Source organism: Dama dama, chromosome 24 (assembly GCF_033118175.1).
Source record: "Dama dama isolate Ldn47 chromosome 24, ASM3311817v1, whole genome shotgun sequence".
Classification (NCBI taxonomy): domain Eukaryota; kingdom Metazoa; phylum Chordata; class Mammalia; order Artiodactyla; family Cervidae; genus Dama; species Dama dama.
This window is the reverse complement of record NC_083704.1, coordinates 52,390,701-52,412,469: the sequence shown is the minus strand read 5'-3', so window position 1 is coordinate 52,412,469 and position 21,769 is coordinate 52,390,701. Positions and strand designations below refer to the sequence as shown.

The 21,769-nt window shown below is 42.9% G+C and overlaps 4 protein-coding genes and 3 non-coding genes across 37 annotated transcripts in view; 5 read left to right on the top strand and 2 right to left on the bottom strand.

The window, feature by feature from the left end:
* PBRM1 (polybromo 1) overlaps window positions 1–159 on the bottom strand; it is a 104,851-nt gene extending 104,692 nt beyond the window's left edge. For 28 of the 29 annotated variants that reach the window (XM_061128380.1, XM_061128392.1, XM_061128393.1 and 25 more), the window contains exon 1: window positions 46–146. The gene's annotated coding sequence lies outside the window, so the exon portion shown is untranslated. Of the gene's footprint in view, window positions 1–45 lie in introns of all 29 variants that reach the window. The other variant, XM_061128387.1, reaches the window with a different exon arrangement.
* Window positions 160–258: 99 nt separating this feature from the next.
* GNL3 (G protein nucleolar 3) lies at window positions 259–6,697 on the top strand. Of its 2 annotated transcripts, none has more exons than XM_061128418.1 (15): window positions 259–417; window positions 1,020–1,078; window positions 1,666–1,803; window positions 1,905–2,018; window positions 2,106–2,186; window positions 3,069–3,201; window positions 3,883–3,995; window positions 4,242–4,353; window positions 4,647–4,734; window positions 5,240–5,414; window positions 5,532–5,674; window positions 5,758–5,894; window positions 5,988–6,169; window positions 6,429–6,495; window positions 6,590–6,697. In XM_061128418.1, the coding sequence occupies exons 1-15, from the start codon at window positions 405–407 to the stop codon at window positions 6,673–6,675; spliced, it is 1,641 nt and encodes a 546-aa protein (XP_060984401.1). In that variant the 5' UTR covers window positions 259–404; the 3' UTR covers window positions 6,676–6,697. The 2 variants fall into 2 exon arrangements, with proteins under 2 accessions (XP_060984401.1, XP_060984400.1); XM_061128417.1 differs by having other exon boundaries at window positions 4,236–4,353.
* On the top strand, window positions 3,245–3,321 carry LOC133046334 (small nucleolar RNA SNORD19). Its single transcript, XR_009690472.1, has one exon. It is a non-coding gene; the product is annotated as a small nucleolar RNA SNORD19 (small nucleolar RNA).
* Window positions 4,033–4,114, top strand: LOC133046336 (small nucleolar RNA SNORD19B). Its single transcript, XR_009690474.1, has one exon. It is a non-coding gene; the product is annotated as a small nucleolar RNA SNORD19B (small nucleolar RNA).
* On the top strand, window positions 5,104–5,180 carry LOC133046335 (small nucleolar RNA SNORD69). Its single transcript, XR_009690473.1, has one exon. It is a non-coding gene; the product is annotated as a small nucleolar RNA SNORD69 (small nucleolar RNA).
* Window positions 6,698–6,924: 227 nt separating the features above from the next.
* GLT8D1 (glycosyltransferase 8 domain containing 1) lies at window positions 6,925–18,148 on the bottom strand. Of its 2 annotated transcripts, none has more exons than XM_061128420.1 (10): window positions 18,128–18,148; window positions 13,521–13,574; window positions 13,151–13,249; window positions 10,640–10,853; window positions 9,211–9,328; window positions 8,901–8,985; window positions 8,277–8,389; window positions 7,799–7,965; window positions 7,598–7,710; window positions 6,925–7,449 (listed from the first exon to the last, which is right to left on the bottom strand). In XM_061128420.1, the coding sequence occupies exons 2-10, from the start codon at window positions 13,534–13,536 to the stop codon at window positions 7,259–7,261; spliced, it is 1,116 nt and encodes a 371-aa protein (XP_060984403.1). In that variant the 5' UTR covers window positions 13,537–13,574; window positions 18,128–18,148; the 3' UTR covers window positions 6,925–7,258. The 2 variants fall into 2 exon arrangements, with proteins under 2 accessions (XP_060984403.1, XP_060984402.1); XM_061128419.1 differs by lacking the exon at window positions 18,128–18,148 and adding an exon at window positions 17,099–17,189.
* SPCS1 (signal peptidase complex subunit 1) lies at window positions 17,427–19,292 on the top strand. Its single transcript, XM_061128424.1, has 4 exons — window positions 17,427–17,811; window positions 18,176–18,235; window positions 18,314–18,400; window positions 18,805–19,292. The coding sequence occupies exons 1-4, from the start codon at window positions 17,776–17,778 to the stop codon at window positions 18,928–18,930; spliced, it is 309 nt and encodes a 102-aa protein (XP_060984407.1). The 5' UTR covers window positions 17,427–17,775; the 3' UTR covers window positions 18,931–19,292.
* The last annotated feature ends 2,477 nt before the right edge of the window (window positions 19,293–21,769 follow it).

Below are 21,769 nucleotides of genomic sequence, written 5' to 3'. Positions count from 1 at the left end.
TCGGCCGAGAGGAAGCGGCCCCGCCCGCCCCGGGCCCGGCCTTACCCAGCCGCTCCGCCGCCTGCAGCCCCGGCCGCCGACCGCCGCGCCCCGCCCCGTGGAAGCCACGGCTGCTGCTATTGCTCCTCCGGCCGCGGCCGCTGCCGTCGCTCCAGCACCCGCCGCCCTCACCGCCCTCACCCCTCCCGGTTCCGCCGCAAAACCAGTTCCGCGGCCGTCGAGCGAACCCGGCTCCGCACGACACTGCGTGCGCGCGCACACGGGGCAGCGGCGGCGCGCTTTACGGCAGCAGCGTGAGTGCGTGACGCTCGGCAGAGGCCTCAGTTCGCACGTGGCGCCTGTAGAGGCACGTTGTACCTGAGAGCGCTGGTATAACTTCGGGCTCAGGCCTTTCGGCTTCCACTATGAAGCGGCCGAGTGAGTGTGGTCAGGGGGCGGGCGTGGAGGGGGCGTCTGTGTCTGATGGTCGACGAACCCACCAGGGTTCTCCGTCTCCCTGATCCCACCTAGAACTGAGGGTTGGAAGGCCCCACGTGAGCCGCGCGGTCCTGTGTGCAGAAAGTCTGGGCCCCAGGGATGAAGATCAGGCCAGAGGGTCATGAGGACCCAGTGTCTGAGCCAGGTTTCGGGCCTGGCATTTTCCCTTGTGCAGCCTCGTTCGGTCTGAAAACACGCACTGTTCGATTTTCTTCTGTGATTCGTGCTGTTTGACAGGAAGTGGCAGTTTGGGGGTTATACGCTCCTGTGTACGATCCCAGTCTAATCTAGGAAGGTGGAAGTAGGGAAGTTGGATCTACAACGAATCTGTTGAGTCAGATTCTCTGGGACTTGACTGGTCCGTGTTTTATTTTTTACCACGTGCCCCACACGATTCTTAAATTATGTTTCAGAGCCAGTTAATGCAAAAATGGATGTGACCTAAAGCGCGGTCATCAAAAGCTAAACAAACTGATCATTTGTGGATAAATTCGATTTTGAAAAACAGTAAATTAATCCTTTTGTGATGTGTTGCTTTGTAGAATTAAAGAAAGCAAGTAAACGCATGACCTGCCACAAGCGGTATAAAATCCAAAAAAAGGTAAGTCTTGGAAGAGTTGTGAAACTTAAAGTTAAGTTAAAGTTGAGCAACTTAAAGTTGCTCAGTCGTGCCCGAGGCCAGGGACTATATACTGCATGGAATTCTCCAGGCCAGAATACTGGAGTGGGTAGCCTTTCCCTTCTCCAGGCGATCTTCCTAACCCAGGGATCAAACCCAGGTCTCCCGCATCACAGGTGGATTCTTTACCAACTGAGCTACCAAGGAAGCCTGGAAGAGTTACAGGGGTATGCTAAATTGATTTCCTGCCCCCAGAGCTCTGGGTTAACATTAGTATGATTTCACTAATGGAGGTTTAACTGGAACAGAGGTCAGAAATGGTGCAAGCTCTTAGGAGGCAGAGATAATTCAGTGACATGTCTGTAAATTTTGATCACCCTAGTAGCAATTGCTGCAAAAAGAATCCTGATGACATTTTCTTGCTGTTTTATACATAAAGATGCATGTTCTGTTTTATGGTTAAAGTTCTATGTTTCTAGGTTATTTTATAGATAAACTGCAGCCACATTGGCTACTCACTGGAATTCTCTTTAGTATTTCTTTAAACTGATAAAATACCATTATGGTAGGTTCGAGAGCACCATCGAAAGTTGAGGAAAGAGGCTAAAAAACGGGGTCGAAAGAAGCCTAGGAAAGACCCAGGAGTTCCAAACAGTGCTCCGTTTAAGGAGGCTCTTCTTCGGGAAGCTGAGCTAAGGAAACAGCAGGTAAGATGTATTAGCTCACACTTTCAACCAGTGGTGTGTGGGTGTGTGTAAAGTTACAAGAAGTCACTGGCTCATGCATGTCTCTTGTGGCTTGAACACAGCTTGAAGAACTGAAACAGCAGCAGAAACTTGACAGGCAAAAGGAACAGAACAAGAAAAGAAAACTTGAAACTGACCCTGATGTTGAGCTATCTAATACAGAACCTGTAAAAGAGGTAGGGGTTACAGTCCTGGAAAGTGGAAATGAGTTACATCTGCTGACCTTCTAATTTTGTGTCCTTTCCCTTGTCTTTATCCCCCAGGAATTAGGGCAACGCAAAGCTAAGAAAGCCAGGACAGGCAAACAGAATCCGAAGAGGCTGTACTGTCAGGAACTTAAAAAGGTATTATGGTCTAGGTTAGTGTCTACAAGTGGTTGTGAAGTTTAAAAGACTGAAGAATAATCTTTTTTTTCTCCTGACACCAACTTTATAGAAGTGGAAGTAGAGTTCTCTTGAGCTGGAAGAATTCCTCAGCAAGTTGGCTTGGTCTGTTACATTTAGCTGAAGGAAATATTTAAAAAAAAAAAACAAAAAACTTATATTGTCACACCAGGTCTTAGTTGCAGCACACAGAATCCTTAGCTGTAGCACGTGCGATCTAGTTCCCTGACCAGGGATTGAATCTGAGCCCTCTGCATTGGGAGTGGGAGTCCAAGCCACTGGACCCCCCAGGGAAGTCCCCAGAAATATTCTTGTGGTTTTAAATTTTTGCATGGGAACAGATCCCCATAAGCATGATTTACAGAAGTGGCATTTGGTGTTAAAATAACATGTTGATACAGTGGCTTTTAAAGTAGTAGTACAAATACTCTAGTAGTACAAAAGATTCTAAAATACTCTGCCGAAACCTACATAAGCAGGCTCAAGGGTGTCTTGGGGTAGCAGCCCCATCCCCAAGACCTTATTCTCCTGAGCTCACTCCCTCCTGTGAAGAGACCCTGGCTGTGTTTCTCAGCAGCTCTTGGCAGGGCCATAAGGATCTCTCAGACTACATGATTCAGAATGGGGAGGCTGCATCTTTAGATAACGGGAGTGTTTCCACTCTTGAGATCCACTTGGATTGGAGGCCACTGAACAAACCTGTGTCTGTCATGTAGGAAATGGTGAACACAGACATGGGATTCACCTCTGAGCTCACTCTGTTGAAAAGACAGTGCCAGTGTACTTACATGGAGGGTGGTGCCAGACTGAGTGATGCTGTTCTGATAGCTTCTGCTTTGACAGGTGATTGAAGCCTCAGATGTTGTGCTAGAGGTATTGGATGCCAGAGATCCTCTTGGTTGCAGGTGTCCCCAGGCAGAAGAAGCCATCATCAGGGGTGGACAGAAAAAGCTGGTACTTGTATTAAATAAATCAGGTAGGTGAAAAAGGTAGGCTCTTTATGTTCCATATGCACTAATGAGGTATGAGGAAAACACCTGAACAGTCTTAATGTCTGTGAAGACTCGTAAGATCCAACTCTGACCTCAGTGAAACCAGTGCATATGCATGAGCTCTTGTTGCCAAAGACAATGCTAGGCTAATAATAAAGAGTGTAAACTTTCTATACTCAGCTTACTGTGTAATATATTTCACATAGGAAATGATGACAGTGCCACATTCCCCACACCTGCACAATGTCCATATGTGGCAACATTTAAATGAAATACATGGTTATGTACCTGGGTTTAAGCAGCAAGGACAGAAACACCCAGAAACAGTAAGGATAGAATCTAAAATTACTCCTGGGGGTCAATAAACTTGGTTGCTACCTGATAGTATAATTCTGGAAGCATGGCCCTAAAGTTAGTACAGTAATAATCTTGACTTAATCCTGAAAAGGTGAGCAGTGCAGAGGAGAACTGAAGAAATACAGAGGTGTATGTACTGAATTGTGTTAAACAGAAGCATGTCAGGGTGCGGACATTCTCCCAGTCTTACACTTCAGATACTTTTTAAAACGTGGGGAAAGGCAAACCTGAATGATAGCCATAGCTTACTAGACTTTGCAAATTCATCTCAACAGAATGAGCAGGATTTTATTCCTAATCCCTATCAGATTTGGTACCAAAGGAGAATTTGGAGAACTGGCTAAGTTATTTGAAGAAGGAATTGCCAACAGTGGTGTTCAAAGCCTCAACACAGCGGAAGGACAAAAGGAAGAGTAGCAAGGTACCCTTAATATAGTGGTGGGAAATGTGGTTCTTTCAGATGGGTGAAACGTGATGAGTGTACAAAATCTTGATTAAAAAATGAAAACTTAAAAGATCCAACTCTGATTTCATCCAGAAATAATCTGAAAGGCAATGGAATGTTGCAATTTTAATAGATGGGCTTTGGAGCCAGAGTGGTTGGGATTTGTCTGGTGGGTTGTCCAAAGTAGTTAATCATTTTGGATTTTAACTTCTGGAGGTAAAGAAGAAAGCTGCTCCATTCAAAAGTGAAGTCTGTGTTGGAAAAGAAGGCCTTTGGAAGCTTCTTGAAGATTTTCAGAAAACTTCCGGCAAAGCCATTCATGTTGGGGTAATTGGTGAGTTTCAGTTCACCATATTTTATATCTTAGCTCATTAAGCACAGCTTGGCACTATAGGTAATGTCAGCTTCTAAGAGCTCTGATGACTTGAATTAATCATCTTTTCCTGCCCTTCCATTACTTGTGCAAGACATGAAGATACCAAGAGTGGTCTTAGTGTTGAAGTGAGGACACTCAGATCCAACTCTGATCTTGCTATAAAAATCAGGCAGGCATAAAAAGAGACAGTGGAAATTTTATAATTACCAGCATATAATGCCTTTTGTAATGTGTGGATTTCCCATTTGTAGGTTTCCCAAATGTGGGGAAAAGCAGCGTTATCAATAGCTTAAAGCAAGAACAGATATGCAGTGTTGGTGTATCCATGGGGCTCACGAGGTAAACTGAGTTCCATTGTTGTAACATTTCATTTTGGATGAGTAAATATGGTTTTGGTTATTTTAAGGGAGACAATATCTACTCAGTGAAAGGTGGGGGACTGAGCCAGCGTTAGACTTGGGGAAGAATGGATCTAGTAGAATAGCTGCCCACAATCTAGTTTGAAAGATGAGCAAATAGGTTGGGAGAGGGGAAAGCTGCCTTAGAAGTGATGTTCAAACCTGAACTTGAAGTGAACAGAAGTCTGCCAGGTAGAAGAAGGGAAATACTTCTGACAGGAAGCAGCATGTGTTTAGGTCATTATGTATATAAGCTGAAACACATAGTGTTTCACTTTAGAAGGGGAGTGTGTTTTAATGGTTTTAGATAAACATGAAGCAAATGATGATAAACTGGATCTGACAGACTGTGCTGAGTTTGTTCAATCCAACCCTGAGCTTCGTGTTCTCTCCCTTGTCCTTCAGGAAAACCAGTGCCCCGTCAGTTACCATCTTTCTTGTTCCAGGTGCATGCAGGTTGTCCCCTTGGACAAACAAATCACAATCATAGACAGTCCATGTTTCATTGTGTCTCCACTTAACTCTGCTCCTGCACTTGCCCTGAGAAGTCCAGCAAGTATTGAGGTAGTTAAACCACTGGAGGCTGCTAGCGCCATCCTGTCCCAGGCTGATGCCCAGCAGGTAAAAGAATCCCCTTTTTCTTGAGTTCCATCTGTCTTTCATTGTAAGCTTTTTTTTTTTTTTTTAAACAACAGTTATCTATATCGGATAAATGAGTTTTGTTTTTCTTTTTTTAAGGTAGTACTGAAATTTACTGTCCCAGTCTTTACGAATTCTCTGGAATTTTTTACTTCACTTGCTCAGAGAAGAGGACTGCACCAAAAAGGTGGAAGCCCAAACGTAGAAGGCGCTGCCAAAGTGCTGTGGTCTGAGTGGACAGGGTAAGGCTTCTTTCTGTTGGCTTTTGGATGATCACATAGAAGAAAGGAACTGATTTTTGACCATACTTTGCTTTTAATACCAGTGCTTTCTTAGGTTACTATTGCCATCCCCCTGCATCTTGGACGACTCCTCCACATTTTAATGAGAGCACTGTGACAGGCATGAAATGGGGCTTTGATCTGGAAGAACTGGAAAAGAACAATGCATACAGCATACAAGGTGAGCATGGCTTGTGTTAAATTGCTGTCTTCATCAGCTGCCAGGCCAGTGAAGGTCTTATCTGTTCATGTGGGCTGTGTTTACTTTTCCTAGCCATCAAGAGCCCTCATTTAGCCAGTAGCATCCTTTTCCAGTCATCAGGTCTGACAAATGGAGTGATAGATGAAAAGGACATACCTGAAGAATTGCCAAAACAGAAAAAACAGAAGCAGGAGCAGGGGGAGAGCCATGAAGATGTCAACACGGATCAGGGAATTGTTGACAAAGAAGGTGATGTAAGTATGTTATGCATGAGTTGTTTAAGCTAAAGTAAGTTTTCTATAGAGTTGTAATGTACAACAAATGCAAAGGAGCTAAAGGCAGAAATAGAAATTAAAGTGTATCTATTTCATGATTTAAGTTTAAGGCTTGCAATCATTAGTCTTGATTTTGTACATCCTTTACTGTGTACTTCCAGATACTTTTTCTGGGTACATAATTAACTTGGATTAGTGAGCAGGCAAGGGCTACCAATACTGTCTCTCTCTCCCACAGGATGAGAGCTTAGACATGTCCCCCGCAGAGGAGGCCTGTGAGGCACCGCCTGAGAAGTCTCAAGCAGGTGAGTGGGGTAGAAAGGTCTTCCAACAAAGGAGTATGATACAGAATTACTTTTACCTTTTTTTTTTTAAACCTCACTTTTCTTTCCAATATAGATAAGCAGTCTGCACCATCTTTTGTCTTGGATAAAATGACTGAAGAGGAAGATGATGCTTATGACTTCAGTACAGATTATGTATAATAAAGCCTTGCCCTGTAGAGTTTTTTCTTGGTGGTAGATTTTAACATTGTGGGCAGACTGCTAAGCTGTTCTGCATGTGATGTATGTACCAGTTTGTTAGTGGTTATGACGTAAGCTATGTAAATTTTGTGGGTATTTATATAACAATATATTCATTTAAAAAAAGTCAGGCAACTTAGCGTCTAAATTCTATAAAAATACATCTCTTAAATAGTTAGCGGGTAGAAGTAAAGTTAAAGCAGATACCTATTGAAAAATGAAGTTTTCACTTTATTTACACAGGTCACAAAATTAAAACCAAGTAGCAGTGATGTACTGGCTGTAGCAACCGTATCTTAAGTCCATTCACCTCTGGTCAGTCAGCACCATCAGTAAGCGAACACTTGGTAAGGCAGATGGAGGCATATTTATAGTCTGTCTGGGAAGCTGGCTGCCAAATGGGAAGTCTATCCTCTTTACCCAGCTGAAATGTCCCTTTTTCCATGGGTTGGTGAAGACAGGCACTGAAGCCTAGCTAGTGTTACTTCCCACACACACTGTCTTCCAGGATTTCCTGAGAAATGCTTATAGCACAATTCGTGTTTTACTTTGTATTTGAGATCTCCACATGTCTTCGGATTAGGCTGAATTTGCCTGTTGGGTCCGGAATATACCATTTTTCCCAGACATCAGTATATGAAGCAGTTCTTCCCCATGGCTTAAAGTGCCCATTCCAGTGTAGTAACTTGGCAGCCTTTACAAATTGGGGTGAATATCGTTTTCCAGCACTGGAACCTTACATTTAGAGAAAAAAGAGCCAAATCATTGTACTAATCAGACACAAGACTGCAGGTAACTTAAGGGAAACAATCTAGTCCATTCCTGAGGGTGGGTCCTTAATAGACACTTTACTGCTTAGGCTCTTGGTCTAAGACCTACTTACCAAGGTGGCGAACATTCCACATGGGGTCGATGGTGGAGTGCTGTTGGTAAAACACAATCAGCAAAGGTGGTGTTGTGATGCTGCCAGCCAGTGTTCTGCTATACAGTCCCTCTCTGGGTGGGAGAGAGAACAATTCCTGTTAGTCAAGACTGCCAGGGTTGAGAGAAGAGTTTTCAGAGCTAGGCCAGTTACATAACTTACTCTACATTGAGTTTCATCCATTTTTCCAGCTGGTTAGTTATATTCTGTCTTCTCCATTCTGTCAAGTTTGCAACAAAAACTCCAGGATTAAATGAGCAGGTGCTGGCTTTCATGGAAAGTTTACGAATTCTCTCCTTCTTATAGTCAAGATATCCAATGTAATTGTACTAAAAACACAATTGGGATATATAGTATGTTTACCACTTCAAACAGTAATTTGATAACCATTCTGCTTACTTAAGATTTCTCAGATAATTAGCAAAGGGCTCTACATAAAGCAATTAGAAGTGACAGTTGGGATTGCAAGTTAGACAACAGGAACCTAAACATAAAGCCGGATATTCAAGGAGAATTAGGTTGTCAAATCCATAAACCAATCTAGGAAAGTAGCCTTGAGTTTTAGGGTGAAATAACCAGTGAATAAAATGTAGCTAAAAGGGGAGTACAGTAAATTTACAAGGTCTAATAAATAATTTACCTGGTTCCCTGCTCCACGGATGACAACTTTAGCAGAGGTTGAATCACAGTCTTCTGAAAATGCAGCTGCATGTCCTGGCTTCAGTGGTGTATTGTACAGGGCAAGAATATCACCTGAAAGAACATTAAGATTTAGGCTGGAAGTTGTCCCAAGATGCCTATTCCTCCTACTTTAAGTAGGTAAATTAAGGTTTTTAGTTGGAGTTTCAATATCAAACTTGTAGAAATTAGTAGAATGAATGTACAGAGAAGCAGAAGGATAGAGTAGACCTGATAAATAATGTGAACCAATTCAACATAATTAAGACATATATAATTTTCACACAACAGTAGGATACAAATTCTATTCAAGTTCCCATAGACTGTAAACTAGGAGACACTGGAACATATCCAGGGACATAAAACAAGATGCAAAAATTTCATGGTCTAAAGGTATTAAAATCAAACAGAGTCTCTTATCACTGTGGAATTATGTTAGAAATCAGTATCAAAAGATATTTGAAAATAATCCACGTACTTTCAAGTGAAATGTGAAAGATGACCTTTTATAGGGTAACCATAAATAAGACAGACAGTACAGCCCACAATGGACAGAGAGCAGCAATGATGTGGCATTCTTCAGTACCTTGCACGATTACATCATCATCCATGTATATGGCCTTCTTTGCTCTGGGAACCAGAATTGGCAAGTAGAACCTTGCAAAGGTTAACTGGAAAAAGAAAGCATTGAAACAAGATTTTAAGTGGCTGTGCTTTTGTTTACTAGAAATTCCCAGGATGCTCTCAGCATCCATGCAAGAGAAGAAATCCAAAGGTCTCAGAACTTCCAGACTTGGTCCCCAGGGAAGTATAATCTTTGCACTGTACCCAGTTATGCAGGTATTCCAGCCATTTCCTAGTACTACCAAGTACAAACAAGGATGCATGGAACTCACTGGTTTTATGGATTCCCCCTGGTCAGGATCCTCCTTTACTTTCCCTTCCAAAAGTTTAGTGTCAAAATTCACAATTTTGTACCTGATACTTTTCAGGTTACTGCTGCTGAGCCAGGACCTGGTGAAAATAAAACCACCAAATATCAGTTTTAAGTAATAATGCCCCAAATCACAGCCATGTCTCTGCTTTCCAAGACCCTAATGCAAGAGAAATCCTGAGGACCAAATAGGTGTCTTCAGTTCCCTTCACCTCTTGAGTTCTGGTATCCTCATCTGCTGTGAGTGTTCCCACTGAAGCCCCTTCCTGAACCAAGACTCTATGGTAACAGAGCTCCCAAAGGCTCATGCTCTGATCAATCTGACACCAAAGTTGCGGTAGAAAAATTCACCATGGAATTGAGGTGATCCCGCCACCACACGGATTGTTCAACTTCTGTCCCTCCAAATACATGAGTGAAGATGATGAGTCAAGGTATGATGGTAGTGAAAGCTAGTTATCAACACAGGGGGCAGATCCGTCTGTTAACCTACACACTCGCTGAGTACCTGAGTCTAAGGAATCAGACCTGTGAGAAAAGTCAGTGTTCCCTAAAGATGTCCAGCACATTTTTCCTAGGGCCATTTCAGATCAGCATTTTGTGGATATTTCTATTTTAATGCAATATTTGTTTCTATTTTAGATGGTTTCTTGAGTTTTTAAAAATGGAAAAATTATTCATAACAACTTTCACAAAAAACATGAACCATGAAGAAAGGCACAGAACTCTGACCACTATTAACCTATTAAAATTTTGTAATAACTTTGTAAATCTTAAGTCAAAACATCTTCAAAACAAATTTAAGACTGCCCATCAGACTGGGTTCTATAAATCATAATACTAAGGATCATTTACTAAGCGATTATTATGTGGTAGGTAGTTTACATTTTTTTTTTTTTCATTTACTTCATAGAACAATCCTCTAGCTTGGATATTTACATCCCATACTTAGAGATGCAGAAATAGGTTCCCAGGGGTTAGGTCTATACTCACTTCATCAGTCTACCTTGCTGTTGCTCCCCCGGCCCTTCCAACTCTAAACCAGAACTACTCAAGAGCATGTTCTGGAAGTAAGGAACTTGTAAAAGAATGTAAGTCAACACACTGCTTCCTTCACTGAGGAAGTTCTTATTAACAAAAACAAATATCTGTTTGAGTTTAACAACGTGTGTAGTAAACAGTTGATTCACATCTTGGCGCGAGTTGCTTACACATTTCTGCTATCATGGAGACATATTTATGGTACAATCATATGGAAAAAATGTGTTTATATGTGGTATAATAATTATATAAGAAAAATGATTGTAAATTGAAAAAAAGATTACTCGATTGGCAGCTGGCCTGCTCTTAGAGTACCCCTGAAGCAGAGCCATCAGGCAGGTGGCGCTCACCGGAGGTGGCCTGCTGTGCCGTTGAGCGTGACAATGTAGAAGATCACGTTGGAGCGGGTATTGTGCTGAATGCTGTTTATGGCTGCGATGGCCCCTCCGAGCCTGTCTTCAGATGCAGCGATGACCACAGGAATCTCCTCTTCTCTCCCATCAACCACATGCTGGGGAGCATTTGGGATAAAGTCCACTGGCTGAAGCCCCACAATTCCTGAATCTGCAAAGAACGCACACAAGGAAGGTACTAGGATACAATCTCAAGAGCTTTTCATACAGATCCCAACACATGAAAAGAGGTTAGCTGATCTGTACATCTGTGTCTTTTTCTGTTTGCATATAGGGTTATCGTTACCATCTTTTTAAATTCCATATATATGCGTTAGTATACTGTATTGGTCTTTATCTTTCAGACTTTTGGACTCTGTGGGAGAAGGCGAGGGTGGGATCTTCTGAGAGAATAGCATTGAAACAAGTATACTATCAAGAGTGAAACATCACCAGCCCAGGTTGGATGCACGAGACAAGTGCTCAGGGCTCATGCACTGGGAAGACCCAGAGGGATGGGATGGGGAGGGAGGCAGGAGGCGGGATCGGGATGGGGAACACGTGTAAATCCATGGCTGATTCATGTCAATGTATGGCAAAAACCACGAAAATGTTGTAAAGTAATTAGCCTCCAACTAATAAAAATAAATGAAAAAAAAAAGAAAAGAGGTTAGCTGAGGGTTATGATACTTAGACCTCAATCTGTCTCATTACAATGTGAACCACACAGGCCAGAAATTGTGTGTTTTCCTGTATGTAACCAGGCCTTGGAAAAGCGTTTAAAAAAAACAGGCAGCAGATGGAATTATGATACACTACTGGTAGGAATATAACAGGATCTTTTTAGACTATATTTTGGCAGTTTGTATAAGCCTTAAACAGGTACATGGCCTCTGACCCAGTAATTCCCTTGTGTCTCTTAAGAACAAAACCTGAGAGGGAACCAAAAGTCATAATTTTATTTACAACTGTGAAAACCTAGAAGCAGACTAAAAAACAGTTGTTTTTCAAACCATGAATCATGTCCCAGAAGTATGAATGAAAGTAATTTAGTGGGTCACAATTAGAATGTGAGCAGGAAAAGAGTTTCTGAATTGGAACAGAACAGTGACTTAGAAAATATCAGAATGCATCACACACAGCAACTCCAAGTATTGTTTTGTAAACCTTCCTTCTTTCATAGTATGTCTATTCGCTTACTCATTCATCATGCACTGAACACTGAGCACTTATCATGTGCCAGGCAATATCTAGGCACTGGGGTCACAGCCATGAATAAAACAGTTAAATCTTTACCACTGTGAAGGGCAGATAGCCAATATACACATGTATGTGTGTGTGTTGTATGTAACACATTCATATTGCGGGGTTGCCGTCAAAAAAATCTCAAAGTCATTGTACCAAATGACTTTTTCCTATAGCAAAAAGTAAACTATGTGGCATTAAATTTACATTTGAAGAGTTTTGTCAAGGTAACTTACTTAGGATATAATTATGTGAAAAATCATGTCATGTAGTTTATATTAATATATAGTATAATCTCAACTATATGGAAAAAATACACAGAGGCAAAAAACTGGACTACAAAGGGAAAATTTTAATATTAATAGTTATCTCTAGGCAGTGAAATAATTTATTCAATGAATATTTATTAAGCACCTCCTATGTACTAGCCACAACTGCCCTCATGGAGCTTGAATGCAGTTTATAAATGCTCCTACTATCAGGAGCATGCATTACTTTCTGTAAATACATACACACATACACATACATTACATATATATATACACACACACACACTATTATAAAACATGCTATTAGAGCATTCAGTGAAAGTTAAGGGAAAGCTATTGGTCTTTTCATGCTCTGGTCAAGGATGGTAGGTAACAAGTCAAAAATTACTTTTGACAAACCCTCTGAAGCCTCAAACATTTCTCAATACCAAGGCAGGGCAATATGAACAACTAAAATAAGTGGCAGCAGAGTTATACAACAATGATCTTTTAAATCAGCAGAAGAGGTTTTATGGTTTCATTTTACTACTAGAGTCCTGCTGATATGGTTCCACATGTTAAAGGAAAGTAACAGGTGACCAGACTGACGATCTAGTGAACAAAATAGGCATCAGACACCAGCAATATTAACCTGTCACCTTCCGAAGCCCTGCCCGACTGAAATGTCTGCAGATAACAGCCTATAGTGGCTTCTTTCTCTAAGGATTCTAATTTGGTAAAAAAGGAATCTTTGGTGAGATCAAATGCTTAGCAAACAACCGCCCAGCAGGGAGAAGGCGACAGGCTGCTAGAGCAAAATGAGTGCCACCTGCCTTTCTCAGAGGTGTTAGCAGCTTCTGTAGCGCCAAGCAGAAAGCCTTCTTTTCTTTAAATCTAGTGATGTAACTTAGAATGTGGGACACAGGGAATTCCAGGTTCTTAACAGACAGCAAGGCTGTAGTCAGGGTTCCCATACCTGAAACCTCATTCCTCAGCAAACTGCTCAGACCAAGGAAGTTATGGTGCAAAACCAGTAAGAAGAGAGCAACAGCCAGGACCAGGATGATGATGTTTACTGAAACACAGAGGAAAAAGCCCACATTACATTTCTTTACCTTTTGACCAAGTAAAAGATAAGACACAGCTTTTTCAGTGGCTTAGCAGCAAAGAATCTGCCTGCCAACACTAGAGAGCCAGGTTCGACCCCTGGGTCAGGAAGATCCCCTGGAGAAGGAAATGGCAACCCACTCCAATATTCCTGCCTGGAAAATCCCATGGACAGAGGAGCCTGATGGGACGTGACTCAGCAACTAAACAACAAAATAACAACTGTAGACAGAACGTACCTTTACGAAATGACATCTTTCTCTTCTGTCTTATATAAGTATTAGTTATTAACCCTACAAAACAAAAACAAGCCCCCAAAGTCAGTAGGTACATTAGAGTGGCCATCAAAATGCCTATGCTTTTATTCAGACAGAAACAAAAAGTGAATATATGGTATATTCTGCCAGAAACTTGTTTTGAATTAACAGCTTCCAAGAACCCAACTTGAGATCTGAATTTTTTATGGCAGTCATAATAATAAAATATTTCCAATAACTTAAAGCCTTGTGTACCATATGCCACTAGACAAAAAGCAAAAGAAATTCTACCAGGAGGAATACCCAGTAGAATTTAGGGGTCTAGGGGTCTAACCACTATAGAAATGTTTTCTGAATGAATTTCTACTTAGAATTCCTAATTAGACAGGGACTTAGTTGTCTATGATCAAATAAACTGAGGTCAACCTCATTGGTACAAAATATCCCCTGTTCCAAATTGTATTCTATTAACTCATTTCTAAAGGCCTTTGAAAAGAAGAAAAATATATTGAAGGGCTATTTAAAAAACTGGGAATCACAGGCCAGATTACAAACTTGGAGAAAATAATTCAGACTCCCAAAGTACACACAAGGTGAGGGTGGGATGATCTGAGAGAATAGTACATTACCATATGTAAAACAGATGACCAGTGCAAGTTCAATGCATGAAGCAGGGCACCCAAAGCCAGTGCTCTGGGACAACCCAGAGGGATAGGATAGGGAGGAAGGTGGGAGGGGGGTTCAGAATCCGGGGGGACATGTACCTGTGGCCGATTCATGTTGATGTATGGCAAAAACCATCACAATATTGTAAATTAATTATCCTCCAATTAAAATTTTCAAAATACACATTCCTTCTCTCTCTTCTTTCTAAAGCAGTACATGTAAAGTATACTATACCAACAGATTCTCTCTGAAGAATATATATCATTATATACCCTGAGCTAGACATGACTGAGCACTTCACTTTCACTTTTCACCTTTATGCATTGGAGAAGGAAATGGCAACCCACTCCAGTGTTCTTGCCTAGAGAATCCCAGGGATGGGGTCACACAGAGTCAGACACAACTGAAGTGACTTAGCAGCAGCAGCATGTGTCTCTACTTCCTCTTGAGGACTGAGGCTGACTTATAGATGGTGGCAGCCTGGGGGCTACTCAGACAGTTCTAGTGTCTGCCTGCTTGGAGCCAATTTCCACCAAAACTGAAGAACACTATCTCACTTTAATGAATCTCATTTAATGAACAGTATAAAGGACAATGGTTTAGCTCAACAATGTCCAGCAACAATTACTTACAGGTAGTATCCTGGTCAAGAGGCACAAATATTTGTGCTATTGCAACTGGCCAGACAGAAGGAAAACACAATCCTAGCAGGTATCTGACATACTTAAGTAGATTTGCATGGCAAAAACCATTTGCTCCAAAAACTCTTCCATGGTTATCTACATACAAAATCCCAGTTATTATGGAGTGTGTCTGATCCATAATTCCTTTCCTGGTGTAATTCCTGGTAATGGAATTCACTGATCTGAGTAGAAAGAATTCTCAAAGCCAAACTGCATGTACATGCAGGATGTGCAAAAATACTATATTTTTGCTAGAGTACACAGCTGTGTAAAATTTGAAGAGTAATATTCACTGTCCACTATGAAAATTAATATCTTGTTTAGAAATGATAAGACCTTCACATTCCCAAATCACTACACACACACACAAACACACACACACGGCAGCTGTTCCCAGAAATATGGGTGAAGAAACCTTAGGGGAAAAGAACACTTTTATGTTTCTCAACTTGCTGGCTACCTACACTAGTACCCATATTCTCAGCGGTCTTTTCTGCTTTACCTCCTATTGCTACATACTCCCATGGAAGGCCATTCCACTCATGCTTTGCAACCTATCCTACAATTGATTCCTTGGTGCAGCAACAGCAAACTCTTTCCCTCTCTGCTGGAACACACTCTCAGCAGCATATTATCATGCTTTGTATCTTCCAGTTAATTAAAAAACAAAAAGACACCCCTTCCCAAATCCCAGTAGACTCACAGACCCATTTCTCTGCTCCCTCTCACACAAAAAGCTTGAAAGGATTGAAAGTCTCCAGCTCCAGTTTCTTTCCTCCTGTCCTCTCTTCAGCCTCCTCCAACCAGACTTCTGGCCCTACTTCTCCATTCAAACTGGTGTTGTTGGAGATTACAGAAGACCAAGGTCACCTTTTGGTCCTTTTACCCATCCCCTCAGAGACCATCAATAAAGCTTACCACCCCCCTCTTCAATTATGAAATTATCTCATTTATTTGATTTGTTTCTTCATTCTGTCTTCCCTGCTCTTTGAGAACTGACTCCAGGGAAAAGTGTATACTGGTGTATCCTTGCCATCTAAAACCATGTCTGGCAAATGGTAGTAGATATGTGATACTTGTTGAATGATCTTGTTAATCTAGGAGCAAGGCTGGTTCTCAGCCCTGAAAGGGAACACCACCGTTAAAAATAATCACGGAAACAAATTCCAATGGAGATCTCTCTGAAATAAAATCTGACAAAAGCAGTCTCCTTTTCCCATAATTATCTTTATAGAGCAAATACCATAAAGTCTCTACAGCAACTGCTACCCTGTAAAGTGCGTTTAAAGAGGGATAAACAGAGGGATATGTCTATGGCTACATACAAGAGAAAGGGCTTAGTCTCCACCAGATTGAAAGGTGGAAAAGGTACTAAGCGTGTACATCCACTTTCTCCACCTCTTTATCTGGCTTGCCACTACTTGGATTTCAGCAATTAAGGGAGCCTCCTTCAAATCCCGCATTCAGTTGCATCTCCCCTAAGCTCTCACATATCCAGGGCTTCGCTACCCCCAGAGTAATCCGGTTTATACTTCTGGGGTTACGTGGCTGTCTCCCTTGACACATTCTGGACTCCAGGAAGGCAAGGGCCTGTTGTTGGTCAGGGCCGTATCTTTGGCCCAAAGCTTGGCACCAAAAAAAAAAAAAAAGCTGCGGGATGTATTTGCGGATTAATGAATGAGGGCGGCAACCAGACACATCAACCTGGCCCTGGAGTGCCCAGAATCCCAGCGTCTGTGAGTGACTCTAGCGCGCAACACAGCATAGAGGCCAGCGAGCCAGTAGGGACCCCCCCAGGCCCAGGTTTCCCACACAGTTTCTCTCTGGAACGTGGGTCTTCCACCTTCCTCAGAGTAACGGAGGAGGGCCTCAGCTTTTGAGAGAGACACCGGCATAGAGACGGAGAGGAAGAGAGAGAGAGAAGCTGTGCGAATCCTCGGCGGTCTGAGTCTGTGAAGGGGCCAGAGAAGCCGCCGAGCAGCCTGGCGGGTCCCCGGGCGGGAGCTCCCCACACTGGTACGAAGGGGCCGGCGAGAACCCCTCCCCGACAGGATACCCTTTCTCTGGATGAAGGGTTCTGGGGTGGTCCCTCTCTAAATTCTGGTGTTCCGCAGAGCACACGCTGGGCGGGCTACCCGCCCAAGCTCCGAGACCCCGGGTTGGGGTTCCAGCCAGCAGCTCCCCTCGGACGCTGCCCGCGGCAGCCCTTACCTGCAGTCCGAGGAGGAGGAGGAGCCGCTCCCCGCAACCCGGCCCGCCCCGCCAGCTCAGCGCCCCTGCCGCAGGCCCCGGGGCCCAGCCAGCCGCCGGACCGCCCGCGTCGCCTGCACTCCGGACCGAGCCCGCCCGCCCGCTAGCTTCGCGGCCGCCGCGCAGTCTTCCAGACCCCCGCCCGTCGGCCGCTCGGCCCCCGAGGGCGTCGCACGGAGCAGGCGCCGCCGGGCAGCCCCACGGCTGGGGTCCTCGCCGGCAGAAGGCCGTCGCCATGGAGACGGGGCGCGCGCAGGCCGTACTTCAGCGGCGCCTGCCCAGCCGAGGACAGTTTGGGGGACCGGGACCGCGGCTCCCAGCACCCAAGAGCGCTGACGGCGAGCCCTTCGCGGGCGCGTGATGCCTCGACTCGGCTACCGCCGTCAACATCTCAGCCCCCACGGAGAGGGCGCCGGCCGACGGCCAACTGCGAAAGCACGCCTCGCCTAGCGAGGGCACGGGGAGGGGCCTCGGGCCGACCGGGTCTGTGGGAGACATCCGCTTCCGGGGCCGCGGCCATCGCAACCCTCCGCTCGTCAGGCCCGCGGAGCTGGACCCGTCAGCAGGAGCTGACCCCGGACCCTAGCGTCCCTGAGTCCCGGCTGCCCTCGCTCTGCCGCCCGCCTTCAGAACCAGACATGTTGGAGCATCTGAGCTCGCTGCCCACGCAAATGGTGAGGCCGCTGCCCGCTTGGGCCCTATGATCCCTGCACGCCGCTTGCGAGCCTGGTAGCTTCGCAGCCCTTGTCCGAGACCTACCCCGTGCGGCGCGGGTACTGCCGCGGATGGCTACTCTCTTTGCCGAGTTGTGCCTACCTGGTGCCCTTCTCTCTCTCCCCCCCCACAAGGGTGCCCCTCCCTGGGCTCCGTGAGTATGCTTCGGTTCCCCCGGGAAACCCAGAATGGCATTCCTTGCTTAGGTTCTTGGGGGAGCCCCATATGTTGGGAATGCCCTGGTGCCAAAGCTGTGAGACCCGGCCAGTAACGTACCTCTTCGGTGGTGGAACCAATTCTTGCTTTGCTCTTCTTCACCTCTAGGATTACAAGGGCCAGAAGCTAGCTGAACAGATGTTTCAGGGAATTATTCTTTTTTCTGCAGTAAGTATTGGATTTACATAATCTTTTCCACCCTCACCCCCAGCTTGACTGTATTTAATATACTTTCTTTGTCTTTAGATAGTTGGATTTATCTACGGGTACCTGGCTGAACAGTTCGGGTGGACTGTCTATATAGTTATGGCTGGATTTGCTTTTTCGTGTTTGGTAAGAAATTTATGGGTGCTTGGATGTTAGTGGCAAGCTAGGTTTTCTGAATTGGGTTATTTTGCTTGGATGTAGTACTGAGAATCCGCACAAAGTTTCAATAAGCTTATTTCTTTTGGCAGTTGCTCCAAGCAGTAATCTTAAAAGTCAAAGCTAGAACTTGAGACCCTATGGTCTTTACATTGCTCCCTCCTCACCTTTCTTTTAGCTCTTAAAGCCATGTGTAAACAATGAGGCTTGTTCTCACTTAAAGTATCTTGTCTGGGTGATGGCACAGAGTTTTCATAGGAATGTCGGTTTCCTTGTTTTTACCTGTAGCAAAGGAGTCATTTGGGAACCAGGCATAATACATAATACTCTTTTAAGCTTCTAATGGCCATAACTGATTTTCTGTTCTGACCCAGCTGACACTTCCTCCATGGCCCATTTATCGCCGGCACCCCCTCAAGTGGTTACCTGTTCAAGACTCAAGCACAGAAGACAAGAAACCAGTGGAACGAAAAGTTAAGAGACATGCTAAAAATAATTGATCGGGGTTTTCATGATTCAGCTTTACTGTTGTACCTGCTTTTGTTTTGTGTGACATGAGCTAAATTGTTTTCATATATAAAACATAAGCTAAAAACCACCTATGCTCAGCTGTGTATAGATTTTGTTTTCTCCATGTTTCATTTCTCTTTTGGGTTTTGATTTATAAATACTTTAGACCTTCTCACAATCTTCCTCTGAAATGAAGAACAGAAAACAGAAATATGCAAAGTTTCTTTCAGGTCTACAAAATAATGAGTAAAAGCTTCATAAATGACAGTACAATTTAACTCTCAAGTTTTATAATTCATTATGGGTAGTCAGGCTGTTTTAATGTTTTCAATTAAAACTCAGTGCAATTCAATGTCTGTAGAGTCTTTTGTTCATTGTTCTGCAAACATGACTACGAGTAAAAGCCAGAGTTAGAAGTTCATGGTTCTGAAAGTGTCAGCAAGAACCATTTCTATCTTCTGAAGCTACAAGGTCCTAATGTATGATTTCTTTTTTTTTTTAAACAACAGCAAGCACCTGTGAAAAAACTTACTGATGTAAATTTTGTGGTAAAGTAGTATTTTGGTACCAGTAAAATAAGACTGTTGCCAAGCAGAAAACATTTAATCCGTGCTTTACCTAAGGCAGTTCAAAATGAAAACCTGAGAAGCTATAAATTACTTTTAAATTTTCCAGAGGGCTGAAAGGAAAAATGTTCTAAAAGTCTTGTGTGAGGAATGGGAGCGCAAGGGTTATTACAAGTCATATTCTACTTCTCGATACCAGGATATAGGACTTCCAAACTGAGTTTTTAAAAAAGGGAGTGAAGATCTTAATACACCAGAAGTCAGGAAAAGGTTTTTAAAAGGGGGAAGGAAAAGTAAAAGACAGCAAAAATAAGACCAAGCATATCAATAAAAAAATGTGATTACAAAGTTAAGAGCTCCCAATAGGGTTGAGAATCAAGTTACCTCATGTTCTCAAAATGACACCCAAAGGTTGAAAACAGGAGCAAGGATGTATTAGGCAAATGCAAGCAGAAAGGAGTGGTAATAGTGAAAAAGTCAGAAATTTAATATCAGAAAGCATTAAATGGGGCAAAGAGGGACATTTCATAGCTGCAAGATGTTAATGAATGAATCATGCATTGAGGAAGATGTGAAATATATAAAGCGAAGACTTACATATACAGGAATTTGGCAAAGCTGCACTCTTAGTAGGAGACCAACACTCTACCTTTCAGATTTTGATAGATCAAGGCAATATGAAGACTTTTGCATTTGTTCCACATGACTGGAACACCTTCCCTTAGGTATACATGACTTGTTCTTTCCTTTCATTCAGGTCCCTACCCAGTGCGTACATGCTAAGTCACTTCAGTCGTGTCTGACTCTGTGACCCTATGGACTGTAGGCCGCCAGGCTCCTCTGTCCATGGGATTCTCCAGGCAAGAATACTGGAGTGGGTTGCCATGCCCTCCTCTAGAGGATCTTCCCGACCCAGGGATTGAACCCACATTTCCTGCATTGGCAGGTGGGTTCTTTAGGACTGGCACCACCTGGGAAGCCCTATGCAGATGTCACTATAAAGAAGCATTTCCTACTATCCTATCAAAAGTTTGGGTATGCCCCATCATTCTGTATTTATTTTTCATGGCATTTACTATATCTCAGGATATATTTGTTAAGCATCCACCCCAGAACATAAGCTCCATGGGAACAGGAACCTTCTTAGGCTCACTGCTGTTTGCTTAGTACAAGAGTACCTATGACACATAGGCACTCCATCATACTTACTAAATGAATACAGAGCTGTGCTGTCCAATATGGTGCTTCTAGTCATGTGTGTCTTAAGTTTAATTAAAAATTGGGTTCCTCAGGGCTTCCCTGGCCATCTAGTGCTTAAGACTCTGTTTCCAATGCAGGGGGCGTGGGTTTGATCCCTAGTTGGGGAATTAAGATCCCATATACAGCATGGCACATTCCCAAAAAAAATTTTAATTGAGTTGCTCAACCAGCCACATGGCAAAGACTCAACAGGTTTTATATGACTAGTGGCTACCATATTAGTGCAGATGTAGAACATTTCCAGTATTTAGTGGAGAAGTGATTCTGCCTATGCATAAGAGAATTCACCTTTACTGATGGCACACAGGGCCATTCCAAGAATGGATCATGTACTGAGCTACAGGAAAAAACAATTTCAAGAAATAGAGGTTGTGCAGGTCATATTTAGTAACACTGCAATGTAGCTGGAGCAAGGAGGAAATTTCTTGGCTTTGGAAATACATGGAAATTAAAAAATACTTTTAAAAGAGAAAATCAAAACAAAAATTACTATTTACAAAGTAATGTCAAATGAAACATCAAAAGTCTTTCAAATGTGGCCAAAGACATGCTGAAAGGAAAATATAGTCTTAAAAATGTGTTTTAAAATTAAATATAGCTGAAAAATGATTAGGCACTCAAGAAAAAAACCACAAAACAAACAACAGAAGCATAAAAACTGACTTTAAAATATATAGAATCGGACTAAAAATGTATGAGGGAATTTTTTTTTTACTTTAAGAAAATAATATATATAACCACAGAAATAAGTTAGAAAACTTCAGTAAAACTAAAGTTGACTTCCCAAGAAAGATTACGGATCTCTAAAACATGAAAGAAATGGTAAATAGCTCAGAAAGACCAACATTTTGCCAAAAATTTGTACCCAGCTGGGCACTGGGATCAGATGGTTGTAGAGTTGCGTTATAACAAACCCTTCAAAATAAAATTAAGAAGCTTTAGAAATTAGGCCATGAACACTGGCCTAGTACCTGGCACATAATAAAAACTAAATAAAAGCCTT